Source organism: Phyllostomus discolor, chromosome 2, assembly GCF_004126475.2.
Source record: "Phyllostomus discolor isolate MPI-MPIP mPhyDis1 chromosome 2, mPhyDis1.pri.v3, whole genome shotgun sequence".
Lineage (NCBI taxonomy): Eukaryota > Metazoa > Chordata > Mammalia > Chiroptera > Phyllostomidae > Phyllostomus > Phyllostomus discolor.
This window is the reverse complement of record NC_040904.2, coordinates 148,534,994-148,550,960: the sequence shown is the minus strand read 5'-3', so window position 1 is coordinate 148,550,960 and position 15,967 is coordinate 148,534,994. Positions and strand designations below refer to the sequence as shown.

The window sequence follows — 15,967 nt, the reverse complement described above, 5'->3', positions numbered from 1 at the left end:
ACTGTTCTCAATCATTTCAGTATTTTGACATATTTTCTAGACACTCACTATTTACTCATTGTCCTCTTTCCTTAACTATGTGATACCTTCAGCTGTTGCAGTGATTCCAAGGGTGGTTTGAACTGAACAGAGAAGGGCAGGCTGTCACCTCCCCTTTTGAGAATCCTTTTCTAACACTAAAGTAGAAAAGATTCTATGATCTTTTGGGGCAGTTGTCATAATATTAATGTCACACTGCTATCTTAGTGTTACTTGCTGTAAAAAAATGTTTTACATCCCTTAACTTTTTTTTTCTTGGAGTTTGTAGTTAAGTGTTTTTTGCTTGTTTGTTTTTGTCCCTAACATGTTTGACCCATTAAATTTGACTTTGATAGACTTGGTTGGTCCTAGGCATGCAAAGAAGAATAAGGCATGGTCCCTCCCTACTGTCTGGGTTAGCTATTCATTTTAACTGTATCACCTGAAGATTTGGTAAAAATCTGTAATGTCTCATCAGGTCATTGATAAACATTTTGAAAGAAAGGGGAGGGCCAAGTCAAAGCTCTGCGGCAGGTCTTACTGTAGCCCAGTGATGCATGACTAGAAATGTATTTTTCTTTAGACATTTTGAATCTTTTTACAATTAATTATTTTTTAAAAGGCTTTATTTATTTGTTCTTAGAGAGAGGAGGAGGGAGGGAGAGAGAAACATCAGTGTGAGAGAGAACATCGATTGGTTGTCTTGACTGGGGCCCAAACCTGCAACCCAAGTACATGACCTGACTGGGAATGGAACCTGGTGGGATAATGCCCAACCAACTGAGCCACACTGGTCAAGGCTAGACATTTGGAATCTTAGAGAGGAGCTTTTTCAGACTGTGAGTGGGCCACAGTCTTCTTTCACCTTAAGTGAGAAACAATTATTAATGGAGTGTTGTACGTATTAATGATAATAGAAGGAAACAACAGCTTAAGACTTCTGTGGGCTACTGCCTGATGTATACAAAACCTTTAATGAAAATGGTGGTTCTAGCATTACAAATCTCCTATCTTTTTTGTCCTAAAGCTACATTAGTCTTGCCCACAGGGGATATCACAAGATGCTTTGTCAGATTCTTGCAGAAGACAAGATAGCACTGTGTTTCTGCAGTAGAAGGCCATACCATGTGATAAAAAGGGAAAAGACTTTGAAGTTAGATTTCAGTTCGAATTTTGGCTTCTACTTACAGCCATCATGATGTTGGTTATTCTAATGTTTGTAAGCTTGCATCCCAACTGTGGGATCACTCGAGAACTGCTTGGTTCTCGAGTCATGAATTGTTTTTGAAACTATTTTAAAACATAGAGAAACAGATAAAAGGATATATGTTATTTTTGGTAAATGCTCCTTTTTATTTTCTCTAGCCAAAAACTATAACTTAATCTGGGAGTCCCAGGCCAGAGGTTTTTCCCTGAAAAAAATACACAATAGTGTGGCAAACATGTAAGAAATCTTGCCTGGCATCCATGCTTAAGGAAGGTGTGACATATTGTATGACTATGATGATATCTTTTTTTTTTTTAAGATTTTATTTATTTTTAGAAAGGGGAAGGGAAGGAGAAAGAGAGGGAGAGAAACATCAGTGTGTGGTTGCTTCTTGAGTGCCTTGTACTGGGGACCTGGCCTGCAACCGAGGCATGTGCCCTGTCTGGGAATCAAATCGACCCTTGGTTTGTAGGCTGGCGCTTACTCCACTGAGCCACACAAGCCAGGGCCATAATGATATTTTAAGCAAGGCTCATTCCTTTGAGTCAGGCTCATGCTTTATAACCTCCAAGATGCTCCCCTGACAGCCCTAATCCCTGAATTTAACCTATAGGAAATTGCTGCGTTTTCTCCTGGATATGAAATTTCAACTTCTTTCTCAGTTTCTTGAGTCAAGCTACCCATCCCCTGAGTTCTGTCTTCCTACCCTGTTTTTTGTATATTTTGCAATACTAGTTGTCCTTGTATTTAACAGCAGCAACTCCCATTATTGAACTCTTCTCTGAGAGGAAGTTTAGCATGAGGTTAAAACAGTGGTCCTGGGGTCAAACCTGAAGTTTGACTTCAGTTTGAACTTTGGCTTCTACTTACAGCCATTAGGATGTTGGTTATTCTAATGTTTGTAAGCTGGTTCTTTTTAATAAAATGGGAGAATCTCACTCATAGGATTTTTATGTGGATTAAATAGAGAGCCATCATGTATAAAGCTCCTAGCACAGTGCCTAGTGCATGTTTGCTTAATAAATGTTAGCCGTTGAATGAATAGGTGGTGCTTAATTTGGGTTGGATTCTTTCATAGTAACTCTGTCGAAAAAGGTAATGGAATTAATTTGAAGTGAATTATTTTCAGAACCCATGCTGTCTCTAAGGGATAGCTACATTTGAAAATTGTTTAGCTCTGGCTGGCATGGCTCAGTTGGTTGGAGCACCATCCTATAGACCAAAGGGTCACAGGTTCTATTCCTGGTCAGGGCATATACCCAGGTTGGGCATCTGATCCCTGGTTGTGGTTCTTATGAGAAGGCAACCAATGGATGTTTCTCTCTCACATCAGTGTTTCTCTCTATCCCTTTCTTTCTCTGAAAGCAATAAAAAAATGTTCTTGGGTGAGGATACAATATATTTTTTTAAAAATAAAATTGTTTATATGTTATATATTTTATAGATTACATAAATGTTTATTATCCATTCTAGAGTTGACATTTCTGCTGGGATTGATATTTTTGGAAATTCACTTCCTTTTTGAAAATTGTGGCATTTGTCATACTTTGGTGCTTTAGTACTGCCCCCTTTTTGCAGAGCTCCTCTTTGGTTACTAACTACTACAAAGTAATCTTGTAGGTGAGCTATCTGAGAATTCAAAATCCTTTACCTGGCCCAGGAAGCTTAATTTAATATAGACACCACAGGCTCTCTCATGTGATTTCCCTGTGGATTTGGGGCTTTGATAAAATTGACAGAAGCAAGAAAGACAGTTGGAGTGAAGGAGCGACTGCCTTTTCTCTAGAATTTACTAAAGCAATACTGCTGAACCTCAGCAATTAAATTCCAGAATTGTTTATTTAGTACCTGTTATGTAGCAAACGTTGTGCTGGCTGGGGAATATAAAGATAAGTAACATACTTTAACTGTTAGCGTTCTTGACTTTATGCATTCTTAAATGTCTGTGCCACTTCGATTATAGCCACTTCTTGTTTTTGATATGTCTCTATATCTGTACTCTTGAGTGATCACTTTGTTTTTAGATGTGCCTTCTTTTTTCCTTTATTGAGGGCATTTTAAAATTATGAACTCTAATTTAAATGCCTCTATCATTTTCCTTTTTAGAGCTCTGACTGGAATTCCACCCATCTGCCTCCTGAAGTATAGGATAGGCGCGCCTGTTATTTGGTTAGCAAAGCTGTGCTGTAAGTTTGGCTGGGCAGATAGTTTCCTGACACTTTGGCAAATGAGGAAACTGAGATTTGGATTAAACTTCAAGGTCTCACAGTTAGTAATGGTGTGCCATTTTTTCTTAAGCTAAGCCTACTTTTTTTTTTTTTTTCCTATATGCCTTAACCTTCTGAGCAATACTTGGCATTTAGGTTTTAGCAGTTGGTTTTGCACTTGGCAACAGTCTCTGGTGTAGGAGTCTGTGTTTCCCTGTTTGTAAGATTAATGTTTGAATGTCTGAAATATCTTCCAAGTAGTTCTTAAAGCCACATCTCTGTTGATTCAGTCAATTCACCTATACTATCTTTATAAAATTCAATAGTTGAAGCCTTTTTCCTCTTCAGTATATTACTAGAAACATCTGGGCTATAAAAGGGTGGGTGATTTTTTAAGAAGATTTTTTCAGAATTATGGCTTTGAATTTCTAATATATAAGTATTCCATATCTGATTGCCATTTTCTGTTTTGTATTTTGAACTACTCCTTAGAGGTAAGTGACTTACTGCCTCTTCTTTGCAAGGTATTCACTTGGACTCTAAACTGATTATAATACCTCTTTTTAGAAAGTTAAGGACAAGAAATGTTGAGGTATTCAAGCCCCCAGCTTAGTTTTCTTTTTAAAAAATTAAAATGTTTGACATATAACTGTAAATTTAAGGTGTACAACATTAATTTGTTACACCTATGTATTATAATATGATTGCCATTGTAGCGATGTAACTTAGTTTTCTGATAGCTAATTTGTATTGCCTTGCTACAGAGGACTAATTTTATAAATTGTCTGCCTGAATCCTTTCATGTCTTAAGTCTGGAAGTGGTAATAGATACTTTAAATATAATATTTAAGCCTGAAACAGTGGTAGTGCTTATAGCAAAAATTAATGTAACCACACAGACACACATTAATGAAAGTCTGTTGAATTTAAAAGATAATAGACAGACAGGAAAGTATTTGTCCACAATTCAGTTACTGTGTTACTGTGCTGCTTTAGGTGTTTTGCTTTGTTAGTGTTTAGCAAGCACAGCAAGTGATCTGGCTAACAACAACAAAAACAATTAAAAATTGATTAAAGAAGTTATGAAAAGACTTTTTGGCAGATATAATTTGTTCCTATTATTTCTTTCTTATGATCCTTATTTTTAAAAAGATTTTATTTATTTATTTTAAGAGAGAGGGGAAGGGAGGGATGAAGAGGGAGAGAGAAACATCAGTGTGAGAAAAACATCCGTCGATTGGTTGATCTCATAAGTGACCAGACTGGGGACCAAACTCACAACGTAGGCATGTGCCTTAACCAGGAATCAAACTAGCGGCCTTCTGCTTTGTATAACAGTGCCCAACCAACTGAGCCACACCAGTTAGAGCCCATTTTAGTTCTAAAGTAGAGATTTAAAAATATTATCCATTATGATTTCAGGTAAGATGTTGGGCAAAATAAGCATCAGGTGCAAATGACAGATGGCAGCCTGAGATAATAGGATTGTTAATTTTGTTAATACCCTTAAGGTTTGGAAGATGACGTAATTGGAATTGAAAGTAGTGGAGCTGTAACTCAGGGTTTGGAGGAGTAAGGTGGGAAATGCCATTACTTTGATCCTCTTTACTTTGTGCCTACCCTAAGAATAGTTTGGGAGATGAATTGGTGTCCAGAACCACTTAGTGTCCAAGTACAGGAGTACCCGGTTAAGAATGCACATGTTCTACAACAGGCAGCATTGAGCAGTGGAAAAAGCACTGTGAGGTCAGACAGGCTTCCATGCACTGTAGCACCTGACTAAGTTGTCTGACCTTGGGTGCCCCTGTATTCTTTAAATTTCAAGTTCACAACTGTAAAATAGGGATGATTACTTACTTCAGAGGATTGTTATAAAGATTAAATGAGGAAGCCCAAAGACAGTGCTTGGTAAATAATATGTACAATTTTGTTTTTCTTCATATATTCCTAAATTTTTTGAATTGGTATTTTATGCCACTTTTGTCTTTCTTCCCTTTTCTGGATTGGGATTCTTCACTGAGATGTTGCCAGGGATTTATAAATCCCTTTGGAAAGAGTGAAAATTGTTTTGCATGTGTGTATAAGCAGTTTTCTTGGGAGTGAAGTCCATGATCACTCCCTTCACCAACTCTCACTGCCACGTAACAGAATTAAGAACTACTACCCTAGAGTAACTATTATTATCACAAGTGGTATTAGTAGTATGGACAAATTAAATATGCCTCATAGAGGAATGATTAACAAGGTTAAGACAAATTTCAGCCTTTTGATTGATTGCTGTTACATAAAATCTTTTCAATTTTATTCCCAAATATAATTATATTTGTTTTTAAAAGTAGATATATGTTCTTCAAGAAAACAAAATATTAAAAACTTAGGATGTATATAAAATGAGATGACTTGTGTTACAGAAGGAATTTTTTCATTGAGTAGTACTTACACTTTTCATTATGAAGGAAAAAAAAGCTCTAATAGGGAACCTTTGATAATATGCTTTACTAGTGTATGAGCTGTTTGAGTTAAAATAATTTGGTTTCTAAGGAAACTTTCAGGAACATACCTCTTTTATAGAGTTATACCTCCATTGATTTACCCAGACATATTGTACATGTGTTTATCTCAATAATAACACATTTGACCCTTAAGCAACATAGATTTGAACTGCACAGGGCTACATATATGTGGATTTTTAAAAATAAATATGTACAGTGCTGTAAATTTATTTTCTCAATGATTTTTCTTAATAACATTTTTTCTCTGGTTTATTATACAAATTCAGTATATAATACCTGTAACATACACAATATGTGTTAATCAACTTTATGTTACTGGTAAGACCACTTCTAGTCAACAATAGGCTATTAATAGTTAAGTCTTTCAGGGAGTCTAAAGTTATATGCCGATTTTCATCTGTGTAGGTGTTAGTGCCACCCTCCCGAGAAGTGTTAGTTCTGGTCTTAGTCTGGGAAGAACCATAGCATAGAGGGTCTGAGTTCTTTTTGAGGTCAGACTCCTGAATTTTAAATCCCACTCTTAACACTTTTGTGACTTGGGCAAGATACTTATCCTTCCTGTATCTCAGTTTCCATATCTATAATATTTGAGTAATAAATAATTCACAAGGTGTTATGAGAATTAAGTGAGTTAATATTTAAAAGGTCTTAGAACACTGCTCATTTTATTGTAAGCACTGTGAAAGTGTTAAGTTAGTAATATGTAATCTAGTTAACACAGTATTTATACTTATGAAAAGATAACTTTCAACATATAAGGCATTATATGCTGTATAGTACAATGTTAGGGTCTGTAAAATTCTTCAGGATAGAGAAAGTCTGTGTGGGTTGTATGGGTGGTATGAGAAACTGAAAAATTCAAGCAAGAAGAGTATATATAGGTCAGAACAGAACTTGGATATATACAATGCAGATAGAGAAGAAAGAATAGGCCCATATTAGAGGGAAATTTAATGAAAAACAGAATTGGAGGGATTGTATACGGACCAGGTAAGTTGGAGAGTAAGTGAAGAAATACTGGAAGCTATTTTAGGAAGATTGGTGTGGACAAATTGTGAAGGTCCTCGGAATAAAAAATAAGGCTTTGAGATTTTTTATTTGTAGATTAGGGCTCCCTAACTTTTATAAAGGAGAAGCTTAATGATTTTTTGTAAAAAGTACTTTAGCACAGTACTTGGCAAAGGGTAAACATTCTATAACTGTTAGCTAGTATTAGCAATAGTAAAAATGACTTATTCCACTGTATAGATGGACTATATTTTTTTAATTGCCTATTGATGAACATTTATTTCATGATTTTTCATTTTATAATTAATAAATACTGTGATGAGCACTCTTTCCATTAAATTGTTTTGTATATTCATGATTTCTTAGGAGAGACTTAATTTTGTCCCTTAAACTCCCCATGGGAGAGTGGCGGTAAATTTCAGAGGGGGTGGTAGAAATTCACTCCCCTCTGCTGAAAAATCCCTACAAAACACATAACAAATTATTTTATATTAGCTGCCAGTAGGGATGTAGTTTAAGCATACTTACTAAAAAAAAAAAAAAACTTATTATAGACCCCTGTTATAAGTTATGATAAGATTTTATAAAGTCACAGATACTTTAGGAAGATAATTTGGCATGTAGGCCAGAGTGTGAGGTAAGACTAAAGGTACTTATACCAGAACATAGTGTGAAACTGGTGGTCATAGATTTCCAGAGGAAATATGAACACAAGGTTTGGTGGTTTGGAGGGAAGTATGGAATGACAAGGGAGGGAGAATATTCAGGGATGGTTTTACTGAGATTTGAAACCTCAGTGACTTGGAGAATGTCGTCAAAATACTAAAGTTGTAATGGAAAGCCAGTTTTCGAGAGAAGATCTGTTTAATTTTAAATATGTTTGAAAGGCATTTAAGTTGACCTACATAAATTAAATATTTAGATAGGATTCAGATCTTGAATTTCTTTCTGTAGCATTCATACTGAAACCATGAGAATGGTTGAGTTCAAAAAAATTACAAAACTAATATAAGTGGCAAAGCTGAGATTCAAATGTAAATTCTGCCTCAAAATTTGTATTCTTAGCCCCAATGCTGCCATGAATGGAAAAAGTCCCTTTGTTCTCATTTATTGTCATAACGCGTATTTGGTCTTCTCATTTTTTAAGTTATTTCTTTCAGTATTTTGCCATTTAATTTATTTTGTACCTTTTCTGTATAAGCTTTATTGTTTCATTTGATAAAATATCTTGGCTAGTATGGTTAGAGCCTTTAAGGCAGCCATTTGTGGACTTGGTCTCAGCTCTGCCATTTGTATCTATCTGTGGATTCCTTACTCACTAAATCCAGTGGCCTTTTCTTAGTGTTAATTTTCCTTTGTATTCATACAGCAGAAAGTCCGTACTGAAATGTAGGTGCCTTCTCTTTCAGTAATAATTCACCATCCTAGCTTTTATTTGTTCTACCTTTTTTCTATGCAATTTCTTCTTCTTTTTAAAGATTTTATTTGTTTTTAGAGAAGGGAAGGGAGCGAGAAAGAGAGGGAAAGAAACATCAATGTGTTTGTGTAGTTGCCTCTTGCACCCGCCCAGGGGACCTGGCCCACAACCCAGGCATGTGCCCTGCCTGGGAATCAAACTGGTGACCATTTGGTTCGCAGGCTCTTGCTCGATCCACTGAGCCACACCAGTCAGGGCTGCAATTTTTTCTATATAGATATACCTATATGTGACTGTCTCTGCATAGCTTTGAACTTGGCTATTTCTTTTTAAACATGTCAACTGACTCTGGATTCTGATATGTTTCTTTAATTACTCTCGATTCTGTTCTCTCTTTTCTGTCTTCATGGACTTAGTTCAGGACATTTTTTTTCCTCCAGCTTTGTAATGTCCTCACTGCCTCAGCTCTGTTCCCATCCTTTCCAGTCCAACTTTCCTTCCTATCCCAAAGTCATTCTCTCAAAGTACAGATTTTATACTTCCCCACTGCTAAAGAACCCTTTGGTGAGTCTCCATTGTCAACAGTATTACTTCTTAAAATATATTCCTTAGGACAAATTAGGTATTTTTTTAGGGATTAAGAGGTCAAATGAGTTTGGGGAATGCTTGTAAAAATGCGGTTAGTCAGCCTTCATTTTGGCAGCAAGAATCCTAGTGTGCTAATTTGCATTATGAATGTAACAAAGGGGACACAGAGTAATATGAAGCATTTTCCAATTATGACTGACTGTAGTATACATTTAAAAAATACATGTCTAGTATGTTAGGTTTCCTTAGGAAGCACAAGGTAAAGTACATACTTCTATACAAGGAATTGAAGGACTCTTTTTTATTCATTCAGCCTTTGCCTATATATGTATAGAGATATGTCTCATCTCTGGCATTGACCTTACAATTTGGAGTTCCCCAGGGGGTGGGCAGCTATGTTTTTCAGGCTTCAGTGGTTTCAGCCATCTGTCAGGAAAACTGTACTATGAGTAGAGTGAGGATCATCACCTTTTTTCTTACACTGTCTTGGACTCACACCAGGCAGGCTTTATATTTCCTTTTTCCTCCCAAAGTATACTTGTCAAGACCCTTCATTTTAACAATATGGTATTATAATTCTCTTCACATTTTTATTTCTGCAATAGACTATATGCTCCTTGAAGGCTGGAACTATTTCTTTTCATTTCTGTGACATTTGTACCTAGGAAAATTATTCGATACAGATGAAATAATTGAATTATAAAATAACTGCTGGAATTTTTTTTAATAATATTGGTATTCATATAGTTAAGTAAATTACCAGTAGACATTTCTTTGATCTCATCTTAGAAATCTCTTAGAGCCTTTCTTTATTGAGTAGTTAAGGTGGTATCAAATTCAATGCTGTAACAAAATTTTTTATGGGGAAAACTAAGAAAAAGTATTTTATTACTAATTTTCTTTGTATTTTTCATAATGTGTTCATAAAACAGATATCTTTTTCGTATATTAGGTTATAATGTAATGTCTTCATTGAAATTGTTTAGTCATTAATAAAAACTCAGTGATTACTTTTTCTTCCAGATAACTTGAGTTTTATATTGAGATGATATATTCATCTATAGTTGTTAAGATAAAAAGCATTATTTTATATGAAACATTGTTTAATGTATATCTCTCTTGTCTTAGGCATCATTCTTAACAAAGAAGTTAAATATTGGTGGGAAGAGAGTAAACCTTGCTATATGGGTAAGTTAACCTTTTCAGTTTTATGAGTTAAGGCCTCTACTGTTATTGGTACTCTAATAACTAATTGGTTCAAGGAATAGTAATTTGAAAATTTGGATTTTCTTTTAAATTAACTGGAGATTAGCCAAAACTTCTTTTAATAACTTTTTTTTTAAAAAAAGATGGCCAATAGTTATACCTCGAATACAGTTATATACATGAATATTTCTATAATAACTTTTCAGCTGGGTGAGGGTTAACTCAGAGGGATTCATGTCAGAGAAGGGAAAGGACAGGGTGGGTAGATAGCAGCTTGGCCTTTATTTCTCATGTCTCTGTTCCAGCCTTCCAAGGAAGTGGCTAATGAAGAGTAGAGTGAGGGTAATGTAGTAGCATAGCAGTTAGCAGATGGTCCTGGAGCATGCTCTCTTTCCTTGCCTCTTCCCTCTGTGGGAGCCTAAATTTAGGGCCAACCCTATTCCTGGCTTATAATGCCATCTTGGGCCCCCATATAACTGAACTGGTGTTTTTAGTGGGGGTAGGAAGATTTCTGGGGAGGAAGATGGTTGGGAGGGGAAATACAAACTTTGTATAACAGTAAAACATTAAATATTGATTATAACTTGATTTTTAAACATTTTGGTAACCTTTGTTTCTTGTGTGTGTTTTGGGGTTGTCTGTACCTTCATGCCCTACTTTTAGTGGTCATGAACTTTTAGTTAAAAGTTTACTGTAATTGCAATAGCAGATGTGGGTTTTTTTTTTCTGATCTAATAAGCATTTGTTGCTTTATTTAGGATACAGCAGGTCAAGAGAGATTCCATGCATTGGGCCCAATTTACTACAGAGATTCAAATGGAGCTATTTTAGTTTATGATATAACAGATGAAGATTCTTTTCAGAAGGTATTTTATTTACTTATGGATAGATGACTTAGTAGAACACTGGTTTTGCAAGTTTCCATTACCTGCATTTGTTTACTAATGTGATTAGTCTTGGTTTTAAAGGTATAGTTTGTGTATAAAAAAAATTATGGTGACCACTCATAATTTTTAATGGAGTATTTATAAATGTTTATGTTAACCATAGGAATAGTTTATTACCTGGCTTTCTTAGAAAAGGGAAATAATCTGAAGGAAAACTTCCAAAAAACATAGGGGCTTTTTTCCCTCCCTGATAAAGAAAAATCATACATTTCTTTGATTACATATATGCTGGACACCTGAAATCTTGGTACAGTTGCACAGGCATCCTAATTGTGAAGAGAAAAAAGGAGAACTAAATCAAATTTAAGCTCTTCACCAAATTTTCTAGAGGATAATATAAAAAGGTGTTTATTTTAAAGCTCCTCCATTTTTTTGCCCCTCTTTACACACACACCAAAACACAGAGTTTTTAAAGTTGATTGAAACCGAAAATGAGTTACCATTAAACTTATCTCTCAGTTGTCATCACCATTAGGATAGTGACTGATTACACATTTGACCTTTCCTCTGAAAGCCCCTTTGGAATTTTTCAAGGGTGTGTAACTGAAAGGGGTAATTTGCAGGGCAAAAATTTATCTTGCCATGAGTTATAATTGTGTCCATGTTGAAATTGCTTGCCTTTCTAGTTTTTTTTTTCTTTATTTATTTCCCAGTATTTAACTGATAAAGTAGATATATGTTACTCTTTGGTTTATGAATGACATGTAGAAAAACTTAGTTCAAAGAGTAGAAAAATGGAACAGTTTGCAGATTTAATGATATTTTTTAAAAGTTATTTTGGGGCTGCTATTTGGTGCTATTTGTTGCTATTTGTTATCCTTTCCTGCCTTTTTGCACTAAAAAATGGTGTAGTTATTTTATTAGAGGAAGTTGAGTCTTATAGTTTGAAAAGTAACCACTTACCTCTTGCTGCGTAATAAAACCCCCTAAAATCTGTGGTTTAAAATGTTTATTTCTTATAATTTTGTGGGTCCTCTGCTCTGTCTGATGTCAGCAGAGTCACTCATGCAGCTGCATTGAACTGGGAGTTTGGCTGGGTGGGGACCATCCAAGGCAGCCTGGTTCTCCATATGATTTCTCACTCTATCTGGTATCTCAACTTCTGGTACTCTCTCCACATGCTCTCTCATTATTCCATATTCTAGTCTAAGCTTCTTTTTATTTCCTTAAGATTTTACTCATTTATTTTTTGAGAGGAGAATGGAGGGAGAAAAATATCAATGTAGTGTCACAGGTTCGAGTCCCAGTCAGGGCACATGCTTGGGTTGCAGGCCATGACCCCCAGCAGCCGCACATTGATGTTTCTATCTCTGTCTCTCTCCCTTCCCTCTCTAAAAATAAATAAGTAAAAATCTTCTAAAAAAAAAAAAGAAAGAAGAAAGAAATAACAATATGTGGTTGCCTCTGGCGCTTCCCCTACTGGGGACCTAGCCCACAACCCAGGCATGTGCCCCAGACTGGGAATCAAACCGGCAACCCTTTGATTCTCAGACCGGCACTCAATCCATTGAGCCACACCAGCCCCAGCTAGCCTAAGCTTCTATTGTGACAGCTGAATCCCAAAAGTATAGCTGCCAGGCCTTCATAAGGCTGAGGTCTAGAAGTGGCATAGCATTACTTCTGCTACTTTCTCTTGGTCAAAACAAGTTACAAGGCTACCCCAGATTCAAAGGGAGGGAAAATAGATTGTACCTCTTGATAGGAGGATTGGCAAAGAATTTGTGATCATCCTTAACTCACCACAGAATGTATGCTGTAATGAGCAGGATACCTGTGGAGGGGGATCTTACTGGAGGTGGATTACACATTTTTTTTTTGACTGTTCAGATTTAGTAGGTTGTGATACTGTATGCATAGAGAGCAGAGTAATACATCATTTTATATCAACACTATTAAATTTTTCTTACGTGAAATCACCTAAGGATGCAAGTTAAATGCTTTTCTGAAAACTTGATACACATAAATGAAACAAAAAGATGCGGCTATACTGAGAAAACTGCTTCAATGCAATTACAAAGATAAGGTGGTGATATTGATTACCTTTGCTTTTATAAAGATTTTTGGTTACTACAGAGTTAGTTCCTCTACATTCTTGCAGAGAATAGGAATGTAGACCTGTTATGTTTGTATCATAGAACCAGATGCACAGCCAGTACTTACCACATATCTAATGTAATTTTTGTAACTTATAGGTGTGTGTATTTTTTGGAAGGGTATGTAAGTTCTATGTAATTTGCATATAGAATAAATCCTATTACAAAAAAGTGAAAGGAGGGTATCCAAGTTTGTTTTTTGTCCTGTTTTATTCTAGTCAACATTTTTAAAAGCCTGAGTTCCAAAAGATTAAATTTCTTAATTCCAGTTTACTCTCAACTGTGCCTACTGCCATCCTTCATCCATAGTGAAGTATCAATTGGTTTCTGGAGTAGTTGTATACCAGTGGTTCTTCAGGAGGGAGTGACAGTGTCTGGAGACATCTCTGGTTGTCACAACTGAAGGATGGCCCTGGTATCTAGTGGCTAGGAGCCCAGGAATGCTGCTACACATCATGTATTGCACAGGACAGTCCCTTATAGCTGAGAATTATCTGAGCCAAAATATCAGTAGTGCCAACACTGAAAACACTTGTCATATACTGAAGGCTGAAAATTTGTTTTCCCTGTCTTTTTGGTACCCATACATAGTTTTTCCAGTAAATGTGTGATACAGAAGCGCCTATGTCCTTTATTTTGGAACCAGTTGGGTTAAGTTCATGTGTTCCTAAGTCCAAAGTGACTCTGTACAAGTACCTATTATGTGAGGCCAGAGTTGACATGCTTTTGCTCTGGTGACTAGCTTTGCTCGAATCTGTGGAAGATTTATGAAAATTTGTAATTAGAGGTACTTTTCTCTGTACCTATATAAAGATATAGAGAGAAATATTTCCATTGGATGTTTGTATGTGTGTTGTTTACAATGTAATCTGGACATAAATGATCTTAATAGTGAATCATTCCTGGTAACAACTAAATATATGAGCTGTTAGCCAAATTTTGAGGTATTTCAACAATATTGATTGAATTTTGGGGTGTTGTATTGGTAGTCTTGTAGTAGAATTTGTTTAAACATTAACTCTTTTGTATACACAGGTAAAAAACTGGGTCAAAGAATTGCGGAAAATGTTGGGAAATGAAATCTGTTTATGTATAGTTGGTAAGTATTACTTCTTAAATCTTCTTTGTACTTCCTTAATTTTGTATAAAAGAATAGACCAGTAACTCTCATTTTAAAATTACATGAGAAAAGAAGAATGGCATTTTCATGAATAATGTTTTAGAATAATTTAGTATTTGGAAGTACTCTTTTAGAAGCTTCAGCTCTACCTCAAGGAATGCCTTGGGGAGCAAGTGGGAAGCTAAACATTTAAGGCTTTATTTAAGCCCCCAGCCTTGCTTCAGTTTGACTTCTAGTTTTTCACCATAAGATTCTATTTAGAAAAAAAGTTCAGGAACTAAAATTAATACCAATGACTTACACTAGTGTTCTTGTTCTGTACATTAAAGTATACACATTCTTGAGTTAAGGACAAATTTGACTCCAAGGGTATAAGTAGATCATGATACTATAGTGGAGGGATGTTCTTAATGGTAAAATAATGGAACTCTATAACTCTCTCTTGGAGTTCTGGAATTTCTCTTTAGTTCCCTTTTTTCTTTAGATTATTATTTCTATGATATAACAAGTAATTATTGAGCAATAAAGTATACCAGACATGTGCTGTGTATTCAGTAGACATCTCATGTAATCTTCATTACTCTCTGAGCATTTTATAGAGGAAGCTGAGCCCTGAAGGTACACTAACTTGACCAATATTGGACAGGTATCAGAGATGGGATTCAGGTTGAATCCCATCTCACTCCTATGCTTATGTTATTAATCCTTATGTTGAGTAACCTCATGCTGTTTTCTTTCTTCCTTTTTACATGACTAATACAGTAAGCATGGCCTGTGAGAAACCAGGGAGTTCTAGTGAGGGATATAGAATGGAATGTTCAGTATGGGGAAATTCTACCTTTAGCCTTAAGAATTTTTGTTTTTAATTTGAGCTTATATTTCATGCAGTTTGTCACCATTAAATGATTGGTAAACTTTACAATTCCAGATCAGAGTGTAGGTCTGGGGTAAGTGCAAGGAGGCCTGATTTTTAGTCTAGATGCTACGTTAGGCAGGATGGCAGAAATGTATCAGAGTACTGAGGTAGTACACTGTATAGGAGTTTGAGGCCACAATTGTAGCTAGTCATTAGTGAGTTTAGTGTGGATTTGTGTGGTATATGGGACTTACTGCAAATGGAAGTGGCTATGATGAGTGAACAGCTGGATATTTGAGAATTTGATATTCTGGATATCCCTCAGAACAGAGAAATAAATGACTAACATATACTCAGAGAAGCCTCAAGAGTTTTGTTACTTGATTAGAGTGACAACATTTAAAAAAAATAGCTGGGAGTTAGACTTCCAGTCAAGATGGCAGTGTAGGTAAACACAGCTTGCCTCCTAATACAACCACATCAAAATTATAGCTAAACTATAGAACAACCATTATTCAGAACCATTAGAAATCGAGCTGAATGGAACTTCTACAACTATGGAATTAAAGAAGAAACCATATCGGACTGGTAGGAGGGGTGGGGACATAGAACAGGCGGGTCTTACACCCACATGTAGTGGATAAAAAATCAGGAGCAAACCCTGACCAGTGTGGCTCAGTTCATTGGGCATCTTTCCACAGAGCAAGGGGTTGATGGTTCGATTCCTGGTGAGGACACGTGCCTGGGTTGCAGATTCATTCCCCAGTCAGGGCTCATACAAGAGGCA

At 35.9% G+C, this 15,967-nt stretch overlaps 1 protein-coding gene across 1 annotated transcript in view; it reads left to right on the top strand.

Moving 5' to 3' along the window:
- RAB21 (RAB21, member RAS oncogene family) overlaps positions 1-15,967 on the top strand; it is a 41,122-nt gene that overhangs the window by 3,243 nt on the left and 21,912 nt on the right. Inside the window, exons 2-4 of the mRNA XM_028531949.2 lie at positions 10,087-10,146; positions 10,923-11,030; positions 14,240-14,303. Coding sequence (XP_028387750.1) covers positions 10,087-10,146; positions 10,923-11,030; positions 14,240-14,303 — 232 coding nt within the window. The remainder of the gene's footprint in view (positions 1-10,086; positions 10,147-10,922; positions 11,031-14,239; positions 14,304-15,967) is intronic.